The sequence below is a fragment of the Nycticebus coucang genome, chromosome 6, assembly GCF_027406575.1.
Source record: "Nycticebus coucang isolate mNycCou1 chromosome 6, mNycCou1.pri, whole genome shotgun sequence".
Lineage (NCBI taxonomy): Eukaryota > Metazoa > Chordata > Mammalia > Primates > Lorisidae > Nycticebus > Nycticebus coucang.
The window spans coordinates 56,504,711-56,526,695 of record NC_069785.1 but is presented as its reverse complement, the minus strand read 5'-3'; the positions used below and the strand labels follow the sequence as shown (position 1 = coordinate 56,526,695).

The 21,985-nt window shown below is 34.3% G+C and overlaps 1 protein-coding gene across 2 annotated transcripts in view; it reads right to left on the bottom strand.

The window, feature by feature from the left end:
- The window catches only part of UNC13C (unc-13 homolog C), a 578,086-nt gene that overhangs the window by 193,550 nt on the left and 362,551 nt on the right, over positions 1 to 21,985 (bottom strand). For both annotated transcript variants that reach the window (XM_053595673.1, XM_053595672.1), the window contains one exon: positions 15,871 to 16,004. In XM_053595673.1, the coding sequence (XP_053451648.1) occupies positions 15,871 to 16,004 (134 nt within the window). The remainder of the gene's footprint in view (positions 1 to 15,870; positions 16,005 to 21,985) is intronic.

The following is a 21,985-nucleotide window of genomic DNA, read 5'->3' as shown; positions in this document are numbered from 1 at the left end:
CCAGGATCTTGTATCCAGCTAAACTGAGTTTCATTTATGATAGAGAAATTAAATACTTTAATGACATTCATATGTTGAAGAAATTTGCCATAAGTAAACCAGCTCTTCAGGATATTCTCAGACCTATCCTCCATAATGACCAACCAATCCTATACCACAAAAGTAAATTCACTCAGAAACTTCGGATCAAACTCCAATTTCCACAGTGGCGAAAGGATTAAAAAAGCCCACTAGACTTTTGAAAAACTCTATACCCAAACTTCACCAGACTTATCAATATTCTCCATTAATGTGAACAGCTTAAACTGTCCTCTAAAGAGGCATAGGTTAGCTGATTGGATACAAAAACTCAGGCCAGATATTTGTTGCATACAAGAGTCACATCTTAACTTAAAAGACAAATACAGACTCAGGGTGAAAGGATGGTCATACATATTTCAGGCAAATGGTAATCAGAAAAAAGCAGGTGTTGCAATTTTATTTGCAGATACAATAGGCTTTAAACCAACAAAAGTAAGGAAGGACAAGAATGGTCACTTCATATTTGTTAAGGGTAATAATCAATATGATGAGATCTCAATTATATATATTTTTTTATTTTTTATTTATTATTTTTTTTTGGTAGAGACAGAGTCTCACTTTATGGCCCTCGGTAGAGTGCCATGGCCTCACACAGCTCACAGCAACCTCCAACTCCTGGGCTTAAGCGATTCTCTTGCCTCAGCCTCCCGAGCAGCTGGGACTACAGGTGCCCGCCACAACGCCTGGCTATTTTTTGGTTGCAGTTTGGCCGGGGCTGGGTTTGAACCCGCCACCCTTGGTATATGGGGTTGGCGCCTTACCGACTGAGCCACAGGCGAGATCTCAATTATTAATATCTATGCACCCAACCAGAATGCACCTCAATTTATAAGAGAAACTCTAACAGACATGAGCAACTTGATTTCCTCCAGCTCCATAATCGTCGGAGATTTCAACACTCCTTTGGCAGTGTTGGATCAATCCTCCAACAAGAAGCTGAGCAAAGAAATCTTAGATTTAAACCTAACCATCCAACATTTGGATTTAGCAGACATCTACAGAACATTTCATCCCAAGAAAACTGAATACACATACTTCTCATCAGCCCGTGGAACTTACTCCAAAATCGATCACATCTTAGGTCACAAGTCTAACCTCAGTAAATTTAAAGGATTCCATGCATCTTCTCGTACCACCATGGAATAAAACTTGAGCTGAGTAACAACAGGAATCTGCATACTCATACAAAAACATGGAAGTTAAATAACCTTATGCTGAATGATAGCTGGGTCGGAGATGAGATTAAGAAAGAAATCGCCAACTTTTTGGAACAAAACAACAATGAAGACACGAACTATCAGAACATCTGGGACACCGCAAAGGCAGTTCTAAGAGGGAAATTTATAGCACTGCAAGCCTTCCTCAAGAGAACGGAAAGAGAGGAAGTTAACAACTTAATGGGACATCTCAAGCAACTGGAAAAGGAAGAACATTCCAACCCCAAGCCCAGTAGAAGAAAAGAAATAACCAAAATTAGAGCAGAATTAAATGAAATTGAAAACAAAAGAATTATACAACAGATCAATAAATCAAAAAGCTGGTTTTTCAAAAAGGTCAATAAAATAGATAAACCTTTGGCCAACATAATCAGGAAAAAAAGAGTAAAATCTCTAATCTCATCAATCAGAAACAACAAAGACGAAATAACAACAGACTCCTCAGAAATCCAAAAAATCCTTAACGAATATTACAAGAAACTTTATTCTCAGAAATAGGAAAATCTGAAGGAAATTGACCAATACTTGGAAGCATGTCACCTTCCAAGACTTAGCCAGAATCAAGTGGAAATGTTGAACAGGCCCATATCAAGTTCGGAAATAGCATCAACCATACAAAACCTCCCTAAAAAGAAAAGCCTGGGACCAGATGGTTTCACGTCTGAATTCTACCAAACTTTTAAAGAGGAATTAGTACCTATATTACTCAACCTGTTCCAAAAGGTAGAAAAAGAAGGAAGACTACCCAACACATTCTATGAAGCAAACATCACCCTGATCCCCAAACCAGAAAAAGACCCAACAAGAAAAGAAAATTATAGACCTATATCACTAATGAATATAGATGCAAAAATATTCAACAAGATCCTAACAAACAGAATCCAGCAACACATCAAACAAATTATACATCATGACCAAGTCGGTTTTATCCCAGGATCTCAAGGCTGGTTCAATATATGTAAATCTATAAATGTAATCCAGCACATAAACAAATTAAAAAACAAAGACCATATGATTCTCTCAAATGATGCAGAAGAAGCTTTTGATAATATCCAGCATCCCTTCATGATCAGAACACTTAAGAAAATCGGTATAGAAGGGACATTTCTTAAACTGATAGAGGCCACCTACAGCAAACCCACAGCCAATATCATATTGAGTGGAGTTAAATTGGAATTATTTCCACTCACATCAGGAACCAGACAAGGCAGCCTATTGTCTCCATTGCTTTTTAAAATTGTAATGGAAGTTTTAGCCACTGCAATTAGGGAAGAAAAGGCAATCAAGTGTATCGATATAGGGTCAGAAGAGATCAAACTTTCGCTCTTCGTGGATGATATGATAGTGTATCTGGAAAACACTAGGGACTCTACTACAAAACTTTTAGAAGTGATCAAGGAATACAGCAGCGTCTCAGGTTACAAAATCAACATTCATAAATCGGTAGCCTTTATGTATACCAACAACAGTCAAGTTGAAAAAACAGTTAAGGACGCTATCCCATTCACAGTAGTGCCAAAGAAGATGAAATATTTGGGAATTTATCTAACAAAGGATGTGAAAGATCTCTATAAAGAGAACTATGAAATTCTAAGAAAAGAAATAGCTGAAAATATTAACAAATGGAAAAACATACCATGCTCATGGCTGGGAAGAATCAATATTGTTAAAATGTCTATACTACCCAAAGCAATATATAATTTCAATGCAATCCCTATTAAAGCTCCACTGTCATACTTTAAAGATCTTGAAAAAACAATACTTCATTTTATATGGAATCAGAAAAAAACCTCAAATAGCCAAGACATTACTCAGAAATAAAAACAAAGCAGGAGGAATTACACTACCAGACCTCAGACTGTACTACAAATGAATAGTGATCAAAACAGCATGGTATTGGCACAAAAACAGAGAAGTAGATGTCTGGAACAGAATAGAGAACCAAGAGATGAATCCAGCTACTTACCGTTATTTAATCTTTGACAAGCCAATTAAAAACATTCAGTGGCGAAAAGATTCCCTATTTAACAAATGGTGCTGGGTGAACTGGCTGGCAACCTGTAGAAGACTGAAAGTGCACCCACACCTTTCACCATTAACTAAGATAGACTCTCACTGGATCAAAGATTTAAACTTAAGACATGAAACTATAAAAATACTAGAGGAGAGTGCAGGGAAAACCCTTGAAGAAATTGGTCTGGGCGAGTATTTTATGAGGAGGACCCCCCGGGCAATTGAAGCAGCTTCAAAAATACACTACTGGGACTTGATCAAACTAAAAAGCTTTTGCACAGCCAAGAACACGGTAAGTAAAGCAAGCAAACAGCCCTCAGAATGGGAGAAGTTATTTGCAGGTTATGTCTCTGACAAAGGTTTAATAACCAGAATCCACACAGACCTCAAACGCATTAGCAAGAATAGAACAAGGGATCTTATCACAGGCTGGGCAAGGGATTTGAAGAGAAACTTCTCTGAAGAAGACAGGTGCGTGGCCTTCAGACATACGAAAAAATGCTCATCTTTAATCATCAGAGAAATGCAAATCAAAACTAATTTGAGATACCATCTAACTCCAGTGAGACTACCCTATATCACAAAATCCCAAGACCAGAGATGTTGGCGTGGATGTGGAGAAAAGGGAACACTTTTGCACTGCTGGTGGGAATGCAAATTAATACATTCCTTTTGGAAAAAGATATGGAGAACACTCAGAGATCTAAAAATAGATCTGCCATTCAATGCATATACCCAGAAGACCAAAAATCACAGCATAACAAAGATATTTGTACCAGAATGTTTATTGCAGCTCAATTCATAATTGCTAAGTCATGGGAGAAGCCTAAGTGCCCATCGATCCATGAATGGATTAATAAATTGTGGTACATGTACACCATGGAATATTATACAGCCTTAAAGAAAGATGGAGACTTTACCTCTTTCATGTTTACATGGATGGAGCTGGAACATATTCTTCTTAGTAAAGTATCTCAAGAATGGAAGAAAAAGTACCCAATGTACTCAGCCCTACTATGAAACTAATTTAGGGTTTTCACATGAAAGCTATAACCCAGTTACAACCTAAGAATAGGGGTAAGGGGGAAAGGGAGGGGAGGGAGGGGGGAGGGGGGTAGAGGAAAGGGGATTGGTGGGATTACACCAGCGGTGCACCTTACAAGGGTATATGTGAAACTTGGTAAACAGTCTGTAAAGCTAGTGAATGATGCCCCATGATCATATCAATGTACACAGCTATGATTTAATTAAAAAAAAAAAACACTAGAACTTTTACTTCCCATTTGACACAGTCCTCTGAAGCTGAATATAATTACTTTAGTAACCACCAAAGTTTTGAAAAGAACTCTATTTAGAAGTAAATCAATGGGGGCTTTACTATGTAAATTATTTTAAACAATAAATAAAATTCATTTATTTCTCACAAAATTCCTATTCAGTTGTCATTAATCTTATTTTACAGAGGAGGAATTGTCGTCCAGCTTTGGGCATTGAGATCTCTCCAAAAAACAAAGCAAAACATATGCCATAAGGTTTTTGTTTATATATATATATATTTATTGTTTTTGATATCTAAAGGAGGCTTATAAAGGTAACTTTGATACAACTCTATTATCTATCTCTTTAGAGATGGTCTCACTCTGTAACTGTCAGCCAGGTTGGCAGCATTGAATTGCCTCAGCCCCTCGAATAGCTGAGATTAGAGATTTGAGTCCCCTCACTCAGCAAATACTCTTATTAGACTCAGGAACATTAAAGATTAATACATGTGTACTAAAACATGAAACATATCAATGACAGAATCACAAATATAGGCTATGGTTTTTGACCGTATTTCTTTTTCATTCCTTTTTCTTTTCTATAAAAATAAAAAAATGTCAAAGCACTGAAAATGTTTTCACAACAAATTCTTTCTTTTCTTTTGTACTAGTCTATTGGTTTTCCCTCAAAATATTTGCAGTTCAAATTATGCTTTTATATTTTATGCGATAGTCTATCTCTAAATTTAATCCTCCAGATCTATTTCTATATAGAAAATTTTATTTGTTGTCTCAGATGTCATGCCAACCTGTCTTAAAATTTTTTTTGCTCCATTGTAATATATTATAGTTGTGCTATAATAATATAATTTGGTTGTGCTCACTACTACCTATAATATTATAGGTAGCCCATGATAGAAAAAAAGAATGCAAAATTTCCTTATTTACTTAATAGTTAAACAAATTCTTTGGAAGCCTGTATTTTTGTTTTACTTTACTACTTGTTTGTGGTATTTCTGGTGCATTTGAAAGTACTTTTCTGAATCTTACATTAAGTCCCAGTCAAGTCAGAAAGCATAATTAACTAGATGGCTATTGTAGTCATCATCCTCTGCCACAGTCTACAGCTTCTCCTCCTTTTCACTGTGAGAGGTGCTGCTCCTATACTCGAGGAAAGGAGCATCACATGTCTCTAACCCACTCCACTCTTCAAAACCAGCTCAAAACTCTTGAGTTTGACTACTTTGGGGGGTCTTTATTACCTTATGAAGGTACCCATGTCACACAAAACTTGTATAAAAGAAATTTGTATGCTTTGCTCTTCTTAGTCTGTCTTTTGTTACAGGAGCACCACCTAAGAAGTCAGAGGGTAGAAAGAAAAGATCTATTTCCTTCCCTACACTTTTCTCACATAACACCCCATCACCACCAAATAACATCGATTATATTTATACAGTCTCTCTCTCTCTGTATGTGTGTGTGTGCATGATGTATATAATATGCTATATTAATTGTATTCCAGCAAGCAGACTATAAACTAGTGACATTTGCAAAGATAATATTTTCCTTTTTTTAATTAAAAAAATTTTTTTTTAAATTTCAGTTTGCTTGTTCATTCTTCTTTGCCAAAACCATCTCTTTACTTCTTTACATCTTGTGAAAAGAGGGAAGAAAAATTCAAAATTCTGAGCAAAATACAATAGGTGAAAGAAAAAAAATTAATGCTTAGAGTGAGGAAGAGACACCCCATTTTTTCTCCTAACAGATTTTCACAATTTCTGAGTAATTATCAATGATTGGCTAGATTTTAGTTTCCAGTTTTTAATGGGGTATAAAATAATATTTTTGTAATAGTGTTTTTTGCACTGTGCCCAAATTTCCTTCATAGATTTATAAATAAATAATCTTTGGCATCAAATTACATACGCTTTTTAAAAATGTTCTATTCCTGGTACCAAATCATGTTTTCCTACAATACACTCCACAGTTGACTACTTCTGCCTTTTCTGTGGGCTAGCTAAGAAGCCTACAGCATCTGCATATTTGCTAGAGTCTCATTTTCTAAAATTAAAAACATTTTTGGCTATTTTCCCTGCATAATGCATAATATTATCATGTGTAGTTAAACATCAAAGTAATTCAAAACATAGAGATTTGATTTCTCCTATGCTATTTAACTAATTTACCCAGTGGACCATGGTATAATCTCTTTAAAACTCAATTACCTCATCTGTCAAATGGGGATGATAGTAATTGTGTAACATGGGACTTTTCTAGGGTTGTTGTGAGGACTAAATGAGGTTTCACATATAAATACTTTGCACAGTCACTGGCATATAGTAAGCACTTCATAAATACTTGCTGGTGATGATAATGAAATTCTAACTATAAAAGAGACATATAAGGAAATATTATTTATATTCCATTGATTTCTAATGTGAAAAAAATCATCATGGAAATTTATATTTGTATTTTCTGGTTTTTAGTCCTGGGGGAAATTGTTAATAAAATTAAGAGCAATAACCTTAATTATAAAGGAAAATTTTTATATACTCATCAGAATAAATGGTATTCTAAGTTAAGCAATCTTGACCTACACACTAACAAGTCAAATACTAATTACAAATACATTCTAAACCATGATGGAAGAAGGAACGAAAGAGGTTTTAACTTTCCACAACCATTTTCTAACCTTACTGGAATTATCTATCTATCTACCTGCTTACGAATAGTATACATAAACATGGTGCATTTAATATTCATATTTTATTATATATGGATATTTTTAAATGGCCCTTCTCACACTAGTCTGAATTTCTGAAGTCTCCTTGTACACAAATTCAGTTCTATAGTGTGTAACTCTGCCTCTTCTTCATTTTTAATGTAGTCAAAGCTTAACTTAATTTACCATTTATAAATGAAGTCTAATGAAATAACTGATCCATTTCACCATTATGTGAATGTCTCCCGTTTTTAATTTACAGCAATTAATATAAAGCATAAATGTTTTAAACCTTGAATCTTGAGACACAACAATTAAATAACCCAATTTATTATCTTGCAAATTTCTTAGTGAAATAAGGAAAACATAATTGGCACTGCCAAATTTGATAATATTGATTCATTAGTCACAATAGATGAAATGAGAATCCATTAAATGTGAAGTATTGTTCAGATATACAAAGTTTATCTTTGAAGAAAATGTAAAATGTGCATTCATTGTTACAAATGAGTAAGCAATGATTCTGTGGTGTTATTCCCTGTATGCAACCAAAACACCCTTATTGTAGCTAGAACTCAAGACAGTTTGTAGAACTCTTTTGCATTATAAAAAAAATTAAGCTTTTATTAATATGTTCTTCATGTTAAGATTCTTAACATGTTTTAGTGCAATTAACTGCCAAAATCATGAACATAAAAACTTCCAAGGAATAAACTTGATGAAGCAGGTCTCCACTAGTAAATCAAATTAAACTATTATTACAAATTAATACTGCATTAAAGAGAAACTAAAACATAAGGAGAACATTGCAGTTAAGGGTGAAAATCAGCTTATACATTTGGGGTGTGAATTCATCTAATTGAATACTTCGTATGGTGATAATTTTGCCTTTTGCACTTAGGTTCTTTTATATCATAAAACAAATTGATCACCAATGGCATTTAAAGCCAATCACCCTTTATCCATTATTTTTTCTCTATTTCACTTACAATCTAAGGCATTATTTTAATGAACTCAAATCTTTAAGTATATATTTCGTTTAAATATAAAACTGGGGATGGATCTAGGTTAATTATTGACATCAGCACTTCGTAAGATGATGGAAATGTACTTGGCAATGGCAGAGGAAATGGAGATGGCCAGAGAGAATAAGTAACTTGTGTGTATGCCTGGGCTGAGTAATGCACAGAATGTACTGAGTTCAGATAACTGATTCTCAAGTTGCCTGAGTAATTTCAGATTACAGACCTGAAAGAAAATAGTCCTCATGATCACCCTGCAGGGCAGGGAACCTAAGGCTGTAGAGCAGAGCTGGAAGTCAACGTCATGGATCACCAGCTCAAGGCAGGTGCCAGGCAGGCTGCTTTCGATGCAGTATCTCCCCAAATCCTGATAATAGGTCTGTGAGTTAGTGTTACCTACCCATTTTTAAAATATGGGAAACATTCTTAAAGATGTAATCAGATCCAGAATAATCATTAAAATACTGGAAATGTTTGGGTTGGACCGAAGGATGAATCTCCATCATTTTATCCATGAGATTCTTTCTTTACCATTATTAATCCTTTTGTCAATTCAAAGGGTCGCTTAGAATTTGCTTCTGGCTATTACTGGATGTGTGATCTCAGGAAAGGTTCTTAGTCCTCTCTGTGCTTCAGTTTCATCACGTGCAATTTGGAGATGAAATGGCATCGATGTCATAAGAATTAAATTTAGGATTAAATGTTAAACTGTAAGAATGCTTAGTACAGTGCTTGACTCCAGTTAATCTCCTATGGTTTCCTATGATGATGATGTTTATAACATATAAATATTTAGTTGTGCCTAAATCTCCCAGCAAGCATAATACACCCTGAAAAATTTAAGATCAACTTTTTCATTCCTAAGTGATGCATAGTCAGGGAAATAGAATCTTCAGAAGAGTTTCAATGAGTACAATTCTTGGTAAGTATTTTTAAAATAGTGCTCTTGGGCACTTTGACAAATATCTGCATTCCTAGTATATCTAATGTACTGTTTAGGAATTTGCAGAGAAACACATTATCTGTTTTAAAATTCAAAGTGGTTATTATTAACCTATGTAAAGACTTCACAAATTGGTTCTTTTCTTGTATGCTTTTTTTGTCAGGTAGATTGTCAGCACAGATCTTTGGATTTTCTGGCTGTCCATTTTAACTACAATAAATTCAAGGTCTGCAGAACCGATTGCTGATAGAAAACAAACTGTTTGCTCAGGTTCTGAGAATTCAAATTAAAATATTTCTTTACAGTGCAACAGCAATATAACTGCATCTATATAGGAAAACACGTGTTGTTCCACATAATATTGTACTGATTGTACCAGGGTAGTTATGCTATTCCGGTTATAAAAATCAGACACACAACTATAAAAAGTTAAAAGGTAATTTTTTAAAGAATACTTTGGGGGAGAAACAAGACTAAGTTGCATTGCCCTATTGTACCAGAACTTAAGAAAAACTGAACTCAGTAAGTCAGGTCTCACAGAGCCTCTAATATAAAGCTCCTTCAGCGCGGAAGGCAGCTCTGGGGAGTGCAGTTACGTGATCACAGGGAGGGAATCTTCACTCAGGCAGTCTGCCAGGACCAGGACTCTGCTACTCTTTTTTTTTTTTTTTGTACTTTTTTTATATTTATTTATTTTTGTTTTTTGGCCAGGGCTAGTTTTGAACCCGCCACCTCTGGCATATGGGACCAGCGCCCTACTCCTTGAGCCACAGGCGCCGCCCGGACTCTGCTACTCTTGTTTCTGATTTTCTTTCCATGCATCCTCTCTCTTTTCATTTGTCAAATAATTTCTTCTCTTTCAACTCTATTTCTCTCATGGCTCTGTTTATACTTTAATTTATTCTTAATTTTAGAACACATACTAACATTTGTCTCTAGACTTGTACATTTTCGATGTCTATTCTTCCTGTCAGCTGTCAGATTTTCAGCTTTCTCTGTCAAATTCCAGAGAGTGAATCTAGTTTTTCTTACTGTGTAAAATTTGTCTCATTAGGTTGCCTCGGCAAGGTTCTGTAGGGGGAAGAGTATAATCCCAGAATAACTTGTGAATGTGGCAGACACAATGATTAATTTCAGACCCATGATTAATTTTGTATGTATCTTTTTTCTCAGTTAAATCTTTCTGACTCCAACTTTGCATGGCACCTGACATAGATTAAATATTCAATACATATTTACTAAATTAAAATGAAACTGTTAACAAGTAATACAAGTAAATGGAGCAGGAAAGAAAAGGATGGGATAAAACACTTTAGTATAAAAGAAATAACTAAGTATTTATCCTTTTTCCCTATACTTAACATCTAGCAGGACAACCAAATAAATAATCCTAGTTAGTGAAGGAAAGTTTCTTCTTTACAAACAAGTCTAACTAATACATGTTGAAGGAATTACAACATTATAAAACTACCATTTTTAAGTTCCTAGTGAAGTAACTAATTCTGAAATCATAAATAAATGAAATCATTAGAGGAAAGGCTGATGGAGGCACTTTTTAATGGAGAGAGCAAACTGTTGGCATTGATCAATCTTGGCAAGACCACAGGAGAACAACTAGACTTAATGTGCCACCTGCTGTGGTGTAGCATGAGGTACGCAAAGCACCTACAAAGCTCACATAAAAAAAAAGATGAACCTGAAAGTTACCCTCCAGAATGGTATTAAATATGGAGGTACACATTAAATACTCCCTCAAAGAGACAAATAGAATCATCTAGAAAGAGGCATAATGTAAGGACAATGAACAGAGCTTCTTTAAGTCAGTGGTCAGAATAAAAGAAAAGGAGGGAAGAACCGGAAGGAAAGAGACACATGACATATCATTACCGTATATAACGTGTGCATCTTATCTGGATACTGATTGGAACCAAGATGTTTCTGCGAATGGTATTAGTTGTGATATAACATTGTAATATGTAAAATATCAGTCATGGTTTTCAGAGAGAAATACTAAAGTACGGAGGGATGAATGACATGACATCTGAAATTTGTTTACTATAATTTAGCAAAAATCCCCAAAAGACAATGAAAACTCAAGACTATAGATGAAGAAAATGTGACAACATTTTTATAATTATTGAATTTGAGTGGTAAATATAGGATGCTCTATTATAGAGTCTTTGTTCTTTTTAGTATGATGAACACTTTCCGTAACAATTCAATTTCTTAAATGCAAAATCTGTACAATTTCTTAAATGCAAAATCTGTACAAAAACTCCTTGTGTGCACAAAGGAGTGTGCGTGTGGTGCATTTGTATTTGTACAAGCAAAAAAGCAATAGCTTTAATACTTTTAACAATATTATTTCCAAAACAGAAAGAACAAGAGTCAAATCCCTGATCAAAGTAGCTTAAACTCAATCTCCTGCATTGCACTAAATGAGATATACTGTATTTTAAAACATACAGTTTGGAAGTAACATTCTGGCTCATCACATACCCTTGAGGTGGAAAAACAGTAGCATATTTTATCTTTGCGAATGGAACAATTTTTTTCAATTGGTCCATTTTCTATGCAACATTTTCAGATACTGCTATATGCTATTGATGCAGAGAGAAAATACATTGAGATTTCACTATCTGTATACTTTTGGAGACACCTAAAAGAAATTACATACAATAATACAATGCATGCAAACAAAGGGAATCACAGAATGGATGAAACTTACATTTTGCTTATACTTTGGTCAGCATTACAAAAACAAAGTAATTTAAACCCATAATATTTTAAATAAAATTATAGTAAATTTTTTATGCATATTTAAAAAGAATTAAGATTTCTTTTAGGATATGCAGTAAACCTCCCCTACATTATGTATTTAATTGAGGTCATCTAAAGGATTCTCATAATTAAATATACAATTGTCTACTGCATATAATACTTCGAAGTCACACAGGTGACCAAGTCTCTACATATCCAAATATAAGTCACAATATATTTCCTTAAAATGATACTTCCGCCTGTATTTCTCAATTAATGGTGCCCACATGAATATAACCTTTGGATCACCTCTGCTTTCTTCCTTAATACTCTACTCAATGCAGCTAATCAAAACGATCTTTTGATTTATCTCAAGATTTCATAAATCTGACCTTAACTCTTTATCATCTTACACAAGGCTCTCATGTCATCTCACTGGATCACCACTATAGACACTTAACAGTTATCGCCTCTAACAGAAGAAAAACAATAATTATATTTACACATAATGATAAAATTTTCAAACTAATTTTTAGTACCAGAAAGCAGATCAATGGGCTTGGCACTCATAGCTCAGTGGGTAGGGCACTGGCCACACCACGGCTGGCGGGTTCAAGCCTGACCCAGGGCCAGCTAAACAACAATGACAACTGCAACAAAAAAAACAGCTGGGTGCTGTGGTGGGCGCCTGTAGTCCTGGCTACTCGGGAGGCTGAGGCAAGAGAATCACTTAAGCCCAAGAGTTTGAGGTTGCTGTGAGTTGTGAGAGACACTGTCTCAAAAAAAAAAAAAAAAAAGCAGATCAATGATTTCCTTGGGATGGGACCAATTAGAAAAGGTACATGAAAACTTATTGGGGTGATGGATACCTTCATTATCTCGAACACAGTGATAGTTTTGAGGTTAGAAACATAAGCCAAAACTAATTGAATTATACGTATTAAATATGTGCCATTTTATTACATTCAATTATACTGCAATAAATACAGAGACAAATGCCTAAATCTGAACACACACTACTAAATATTTTTCAGTTTCAATGATGAAATATTGAAATTTCTACAACTAACTAGCAAGGTACTTCATCAAAATGAATTTTAAAATTTGACAAAATATTCTCAGACTCCAATCCATAGCATAGGAACAAGCAGAATAGACCTAGACTATATGTGTATGTCTACCTTAATTTTTTTTCATTTGACAAATACAAATGCTGGATATATACTAGTGACCAAAATAGAAGACATACTTTCCCTTAGGTTTATATTCTACCATTACTATAAACTTGTCATCAAACTAGAACTAGCAAAGCTTACAATGATTTCTCAAAGTCATGATAATGGTAAGAACTTCATTCAATAAATTCTTTGTATCAATAATCCTAGATTACATTGAAAGAGATTTACAAATGTCTTATATTTTTCATGCCTTCATGCCTTCATTTTCCATGCCTCCAAAATAAAACTCAAAGTTGTTTTAACTTGATGTGTCCCTCGAATTGGTCTGTGTTCTCAAATATTAGCATATATATGGTACTCAGGCAATTCTTTATTATTGTGGACTTCTATGTCAACTTCAGGTTTTGTGACTCCATAGATTTGGGACGGGGCTCAGCATCTTTAAATTCGACTATCAGCACATGTGATCCCCACCCTATTGGTGTGGATTTCTTTCTATGTGACTGTCTACAAACCAGGTAGATAACTAATGAAGTCTCTATATGATGATACATTATGTAAATAAACAGATGAAAATGAAAATGTCACCAAATTATACAACGCATACCTGACCACATCTCCAATTCCAGGTGAATTCACTTAAAGTATTTTTTTTTAATTGAGAAACTAAAGTAGATGATCTTCAGTAAGCGAAAATCCTTAAAAATATCCTTAAAATTTGACCAAACATATTGTAAGACAGATTCCAAACAGAGGGAGATTTTTAGTAATTTACAGCTAAGTTTTCGAAAAAAAGAGTAGCTCTAAACTGTGACATTACAAACAAAATTAAAAAGCAAAACAAAGACATTCTTCTCCTTTCAATGTGTCATTGCTAATTTTTGTACTTAATAGGCTCAATTCAGTTCATAATTTTACATTTATTTTCGGCATAACTAAATGTATTTACTGCAGTTCCTTTACTACAATCACAAAAAGTCAATAAAAATCTTGGTATATTTTTGTGCTATATGAGTGGTTCTCAACCTTCCTAATGCCACGGCCCTTTAATACAGTTCCTGTGGGTACGACCCACAGGTTGAGAACTGCTGTGTTATATGATGAAAAATCAATCTGAAAAATTTTCATTTATTCCATGCTTTCCTAATGCATCTGTTACTGCCCATATTCTGACTGAAAGTACTTGGTAAATGTAATGAATTTCTTTGATTAAAAACAAAATCCCTTTGAATGACTTAATTTACATTTCTCAGCAGATATTTGTTATCATTCAATAATCTTTTGTCAAGTGGCCTATCTCAGCCCAAGGATACAATCTTGGAAAAAGTTGCTGGTCTCCTAATCTTCAGGAAACACACTCAGTCCTCAAGGAAGTTCCAAAGCGTAAACGAGAAAACAAATCTATTCCACAAAGCTGTTGGAGACCTGAGAAGGACTTCCCAGGATACATGATCAGAAGAGGACATGTGTGGATTTTATTAAAGATCTCCAAGAGAATAAAAGAGCAAAGCCCAGATGATGATCAGGAGACACTAGAGCCATCAGGAAGAGAGGTGTGGGCATAAGATTTAGGATTTGGCAAAGCGGAAAAGGCAAACTACATGCTATGATGGTTACATATCAAAAATAGGGCTATTTTCTCCACAATCAGGAGAATTTAGCAGCAGGTTACTATAGGTGCTAAGAAGGCCGGAAAGGGTGAAAATTGAAAAGCTTAAACAAATTTATTCACTAGACTCAACATAAACTTTGACCCTGTCTTGACCAAAACAGAAAACAGGAATAAAATTAGTTCTCCCAAAAAGAGTCTGAATCTACTTCGTTGTCCTACTTCATGGGTTATCTATTTCTGCAATCTTTGCTTCCCACATCATTTTAGTCCTTACCGACATGCCAAGAGAACGAGGCTGTAAGTGCCTGCTGTTATTTTGCTTGCATGGCCTTCAGCATGTAGGAATGAATGAAAAACCAAATGGGCAACCTTAAGGTCTGATGGATCTTTGAAATTACCTGGTAATGTGTCTTCATTTCACATGGGAGGAAACTGAGACTCAGAGAAATCAAATAATTTTCTCCCTGCCTCATAGCTGGTGAGAATTTGATTAAAATGAAGATTTTACAGACTCTTCTAGAACAGTCATGAATTTCAATCCACCTACCTTGTCTTGGAGGCATAAACTTTAGATTGCAATTGGTGAAAATTGACTTGCTTTATTAAATATTGCATTTAGTGAAAATTGACTTGTTTTTATTAAATATTGCATTAAATCTGTTAAATCAATATGCACGACTATTTTAAAAGATTTTTTGACAGATATTTATCATTGAATATCCATAATAGACTATGTTAACACTACCTCTTTTCAGCTTTGGAGGGAGTGCACATTTATTCTTTTGAGATATTGGAACCAAAGGAAAGAGAAAACCTTTTTATATTACATAAATATCAAATATTGAAAAATATTTGCCTCCATATCCAAAGAATCATGGGGCTCAAAATAAAAATTCATAGTATCACTGAAGTGATATTTACTGACAAAAGTAGAAATGTATTCTGTTTCTACAGCTGGATTTTGGAAAAGTCTGTCATTGCCCTCAGAATATAAGCTGTGCTTAAGATATTTTTTAAAGTTTAGTGGAATAAAATCCATTCATTTCCAAAACAATGTACTTACTGATTCAAGACAGGTGTGTAGGCAGTTTTGTCCTCATCAATAATAGTGACCATCAGTGTAATAAGTTGGGGCCAAAAATCCAAATTCTTGGTAGTTGGTCCCTGATCTTCCCGAGGAATGTCCTGTTTCTTACTCTGCTCACAAGTTCACGCAACATGCAAAAGAAAGGGTTAAATGGGATGACTTTAGTTAGATGTCACTGTCAAAGAAGAGGACCCCAAAAAAAAGTGATTATGGAAAAACTCTTAGATTATGTGAGCCAAAGCTATTAAATTCAGAGTTCCTTTCTTCATTGAATAGCACCCCATAGGATAAACTTGCAGTGGCCAGGCTTATATTTCTAATCGCTCTTCTACTTTTTTTTTCTTTCTTAGTTTAACTGCTATCACATTTTTATTTTTTAATTGTTTTAATTCTAGACTGCCAAGAAGGCAGGAAAGGGTGAAAATTGAAAAGCTTAAACTTTTCTTCTCCTTCTATTTCTATTCATGACCTTAGGAATTATTGAAGACATTGTCCCTCTAATGTGGCTTCTTCCAAGGATAAAGATTGAATTTTATGTGCACAAGGAGTGTTTGTGTGGTGTGTTTGTATTTACTTGCTAAAATATATTGTCCAAAGTCACATTCGTAATTAGATCCCAAAGCTGCCTGTTTAGAAAATCAGCACTGTTAAGCTCTACAATGTATATAAGCTACCGTGATTATCTTGAACTCTTCCTATCCTGCCCACCAATTTATCTGGATAACTAAAATGTTGTAAGTCTACCTTTTTCTTTTTTTCCTTTCATTTAAATTATCTTTGAATCATTCTCAATTTACCCTACTACTTAAATTCTTTCACCTCTCACTTCTCAGAATGTGGCATGAGATGATCTAAATTTACTTTAAGGTTAACAGGGCACAATAACAATCTTCAATGTTTCACATATAAGTTTCCTACTTCACATATGCAATTGTTTACACAACATACAGATAATTTAATCTGATTACTTATTTTTTGTGGGAATTATTTTTAGAGCCCTACTTTCACTTTTTTTTTAATTAGGCAAAAAATACAGGCAGGGATAGTTTTCACTCCAGTATACAAGTAAGTGAGAAGCATATGGCTTCTATGACAATTTTTGCTACAAAATTTATAAGCTTATATGTACTGAATATCTGAACATTTGCAGGTCAGGAAACACAAAGCCTCTGATAGAAAATGTGTATTAGATTTTATTTAGCTCAATCTATTGCTGACAACTATTCTTCTACTATGACCAGAATATCAGCCACCATCTGCTGAATTGTATGTACATATCTTCCAGTGTTAATTATGACATGGGATGATATTTGGATGAGGTATCTATTATTATTATTCTCACCTAAGTTCAAAGATAGTCCCATAGCAAATCCACTTAGTACTAGAGACCTCCACACGTACGTTACTATAGCATACCTTTACGGACATGTATTTTCCTAGGATGCTGGCAAGAGCTATTGATTTACCTTTATGTTCAACAAAATGCAACAGATATTAAAACTTGCAGAGGAAAATTAAAATGGCCAGAAAATTAGTGCCTGATATAAATTACTTCATATCTCCAGAATAAACTATAAGCCATTTCCAGAAGATCTAAAGAACCTTGTATATTTTATCCCTGAGAATCACTGAAAACTCCTTGACAGGTTTCCTCCTTCAATTTCTAAGGTAAGTCAAGGTATATTAGTGGATCTTTGGGAAGAAAAATTCAGTAATACAGGCTTACAAATATCCAAATTTGCTGACTTTTAAAGTGTTCATTGAAAATTTTCTTTGTCTTGTGAATAGGTCTTTCTTACCATGCACAATGATGTAATTATTTATAATATATTAATATTATATTATATATTATTATATTAAACACAATAGATTTCTAAAGTATGTAGAAATCTATAACCCAGCTACAACTTAACAATAGGGGGAAGTGGGAAAGGGGGGGGTGGGTAGAGGGAGGGGAATCGGTGGGATCACACCTGTGGTGCATATTACAGGGGTATTTGCGAAACTTGGTAAATGTAGAATGTAAATGTTTTGGCACAGTAACTGAGATAACGCCGGAAAGGCTATGTAAACCACTGTGATAAAAATGTGTCAAATGGTTTATGAAGTGAGTGTATGATGCCCCATAATCATATCATTGTATACAGTTATGATTTAATAAAAAAAATAAAAAAAAAAAAAGAATCTGGTGAGTTGTGAAGGTTATAAATAAAAGTAGTTCTCATGACCACAGTCGACTACATTAGAATACTATCATTAATCACTATGATGAGTAATAGACAAACTTCATGCCTTACATATTTTAAGTAATGTGACTGAGTGAAAGGAAATTATTAACAATGATATATTTAATATCACATTCATTTATCAACATTTTGCAAAGAATGATATAAAAAGGAGGAAAGACAGAGGTAGTTGAATATGCATTAATTCCAAGTCACTTAGCTGTCAGAAATTGTATTTCCACCATTCTTTTTTATGACACCAGAGGATTACTGATGGTCCAGTTTTTGCTGCAAATTTTGTATGTTGCATCAGAATAAACCAAACTGGATGCTGAATCATTAACTTTTTGCATAGCACACAGCAGTATAATAAACCAGGATTTCTCCACTTGAAGAGTGTATTATAATAGACAGTATGCTTAAAGGGATAGGGTATAATCTGGTGTACTATTATATTATTTACTCCATCTTAAGTATTGAATTTTTCTTAAGTAATATTTCATTAATATATACTAGGAATCTGCAAGGGTATTTGACCTTATGATTGGAAAAATTAAGCTAATGGTAGTAGAAATTAAAAAAAACTAATAGTAAGTGTTTTCATTTTCACTGAAACTCTTATGAATTAATATTTATCATGGTAAGAAAATATAGTAATTATAAACTCATTAACAACAAGTTACAATTCAATTACAAAATGAAATGATGATTTGTTAGATCAATCATAATTATAGTTATTATTATAGTTGTGGATAAAATGATTTTAATAGAGTATTGAGAAAAGAGAGTTGAAAGAAAATCTGTGAGAATAAAATGAGAAACGGATTTTTCAAAAATGGAAAGTTGTCATAGCATAGGATCAACTGAATAAAGCTTTTAATGATCATGATCACTACAGGAAAGCTTATGTAGACAATCTGATGAGATATACATTATACTTTCATGGTATCAAGTGATATCACATAAGCATATGCATTAAGAAGCAATCAATGTATAGAAAGAACCATTAGAAGTGAAGAAGCATTGAAGTAACAGATGGTATCTTCTGATTAGTGGAACTTATGCAACACTTCAACATTGCCATAAAATATTTCTCTGAATTGTATACAAAACCAGCACATTGTACCCCATGATTGCATTGATGTGCACAGCTATGATTTAATAATAAAATATAAATATATATGTGTATTTCTCTGGCATTCCATGTATTTTTTCAGTGAGTGTATAATTGTGAAATACTTCCAATACGGAGCTGACCATACCAGGTTTGAGAGAACATTTTTGGTAGAGAAATGCAAAGATAAGATATTTAAATGCCAAAGTACATGAGAGATGAATGTTATATTTGAAAAATTACTAGTAAAATGGGGTCCTTTGATAAAGGATAAAAGCATTTTATCAGCTTTTATAAAATGCATTTCTCTAACATTAGTTCTAGTGAATGTTAATGAGTACCATACTCAACACACGTACAAGGTCCATGCTCAAATAACTTTAGAAAATGTTTGCTGAAATAGAGTTAAATGGTTATTATTTTTAGGCTTCTTGAAGCCCTTAACACACTAATGCATATTATGATTCTCTAAAATCAAGGTTCTCAAACTTTGGTGTACATCAGCACTGCTGGGAAAGCTTGCTAGTGACAGATTGCAAGGCCCCACTCCCAGAGTTTCTGATTTAGTAAGTCTAGGGCAAGGCCTGAGAATTTGCACTTATTATGATTTTTCAAATAATCCCTGTTCAGCATCATACTAAACAGGGAAAAATTGAAAGTGGTTCACTTTTTGAACCACTTCTCCAAGAGCTAATACTAGAATATATGTTTCTGAAATGAGTTTGAAGCTGGTAAAGTCCTCACTCCCTTCCTATCTCCCCACTCTAAAGGATAAGTGCTCCTCTGAACATACTTGGAGAAATAAAAGACCACAGAGACAGTTGGTTCAAATCCTGAAGGACCTTGTATGTCATGTCAAGGAATCTGCATCTTAACCAAATTTAATAAGAACCATTAAAAGATTCTAAACATGAGGCCAGATGCAGTGGCTCATTCATGTAATCATAGCACTTTGTGAGACGGAGGCAGAAAGATGTCTTGCAGTCAGGAATTTACAACCAGCCTAAGCAACATAAAGAGACCTCATCTCTACAAATAGAAAATTTATCAGGGCATGGTGGCACATACCTATAGTCTCAGCTACTTACAAAACTGAGGCAGGAGGATCACCTGAACTCGAAAGTTTGAGGCTTCAGTGACGCTACTGTCTCCAAAAAGAAATAAAAAGAAATTTAAACACACAAGTACTTGGTTACATGTATATTTTAAATGAAAAAGGCAAAATACATTTAAAAAAGAGTTATAGGTGAAACTTGTGGAACTCATTAACTAGTTGGCGAGAAAGCACAGAGAAAGGAAGGAAGCCAGAAAGCAATTAGGCAGACCAGTCTGAAGTTTCAGAAACATTCTGAACTATTGATGTAGATAGAAGATAGGATATTTCAGGATATTTGTAGCAGCTGAAATTACGGTGTAAATAAGATTACTCAAAGACAAGAGAATACATGGCCACAGGCAAAGCCAGGGAGGAAAAATATCTTAAAAAGAAAAAATAAAATATTTTGAAAGAGAGGCATAAGTGGAGCAGATAGGCCCCTTTGAAATGAGAACAAATGAAATCCCAAGTATGTGTGGGAGGATTAGCTTCAAGCATAAATAAAGAATATGGTTTGCACTGAGTCAATAAAGAGTCTTGCAGATAACTCTTGTTGACAGTAAGAGGAAATAGTAAGGAATTTTCATCTTAAGAGAAGTGGAGGTAGAACAAGGTATTGGAGGAACAGTAAAAGTCTGAAATGACACACCTGTAAAAAAAAAAAAAAAGAGAGAGAGAAATAGCCCTGTGTTGGACCCATGGAGGAACTGTCAACTAGCTTGAGCATGCTGGTGAGGGTGGATCTCTCAATTTATAATTATACAACTCTGGACCATCATGAGTTTTCTCTAGTACGGATCTAAAAGCTAAGAAAACAGAGTGTTAGATTTCTTAGGGAGGTGTACAGTAAAGTCAGGAAGGGAGAAACAGATTTGAGTGTTTGACAAACGTAGTTGAAGAATTGTAACATATGTATTATAGTCTGGAGGAAAGAAGAAAAGGAATGGAAGGAAAGGTGAAAGAGGGAGTAGGGAGTGAGAAAAGTAGAAGGACAGAAGATTGTGGTCAGTAGGATATTTGTCATTAGGCATTCAGACCATGGGGGAGGGGGATAAGAACAGAGATTAGGTGAAGGGCTCTAGTGCTGAGGTCTAAAATAGACCAAGAGGAAAAGGGTCTCTGAATAGAACTTATTGAATATGTGTACTTATGCGTGTATAAATAGGTGGCTACTACAATGTGCACAGTGAGGTAACTTTAGTTCAAGACACATAAGCAATGATTACAGGTCTTGGAAACAAGGGTTCTTGGTGCTAAGAACTTGAAAAAATAGGACGGAGTAGATATAAAGACACAAAAGAACAAAAATGAGATAAAGGTGAGCATTAGTACTTAAAAAAAACTTTAATATGTGATAAAATGTGACAAGATAAATAAATTTTAAACAATTAACTAGGTAGCTCTTATATAATGTGTTTGCAACTTGTTCCGACACTGCATTGATTGTTGACCTACTTATAATTCTAAGATAAAAAAACCTTAACCCTAGCAGTTTACAAGTTAGAAAAATGGGAACTCTTTAATTGGTTTTAGAAGCATTGAGTTGTTGCCAAATGCAAATGATGATTGCTAATATCCCTCATGATAAAAATTATCAACCAATTAGGTACAGAATGAATGTACATCAATATAATATAGACTTATATGATAAGCCCA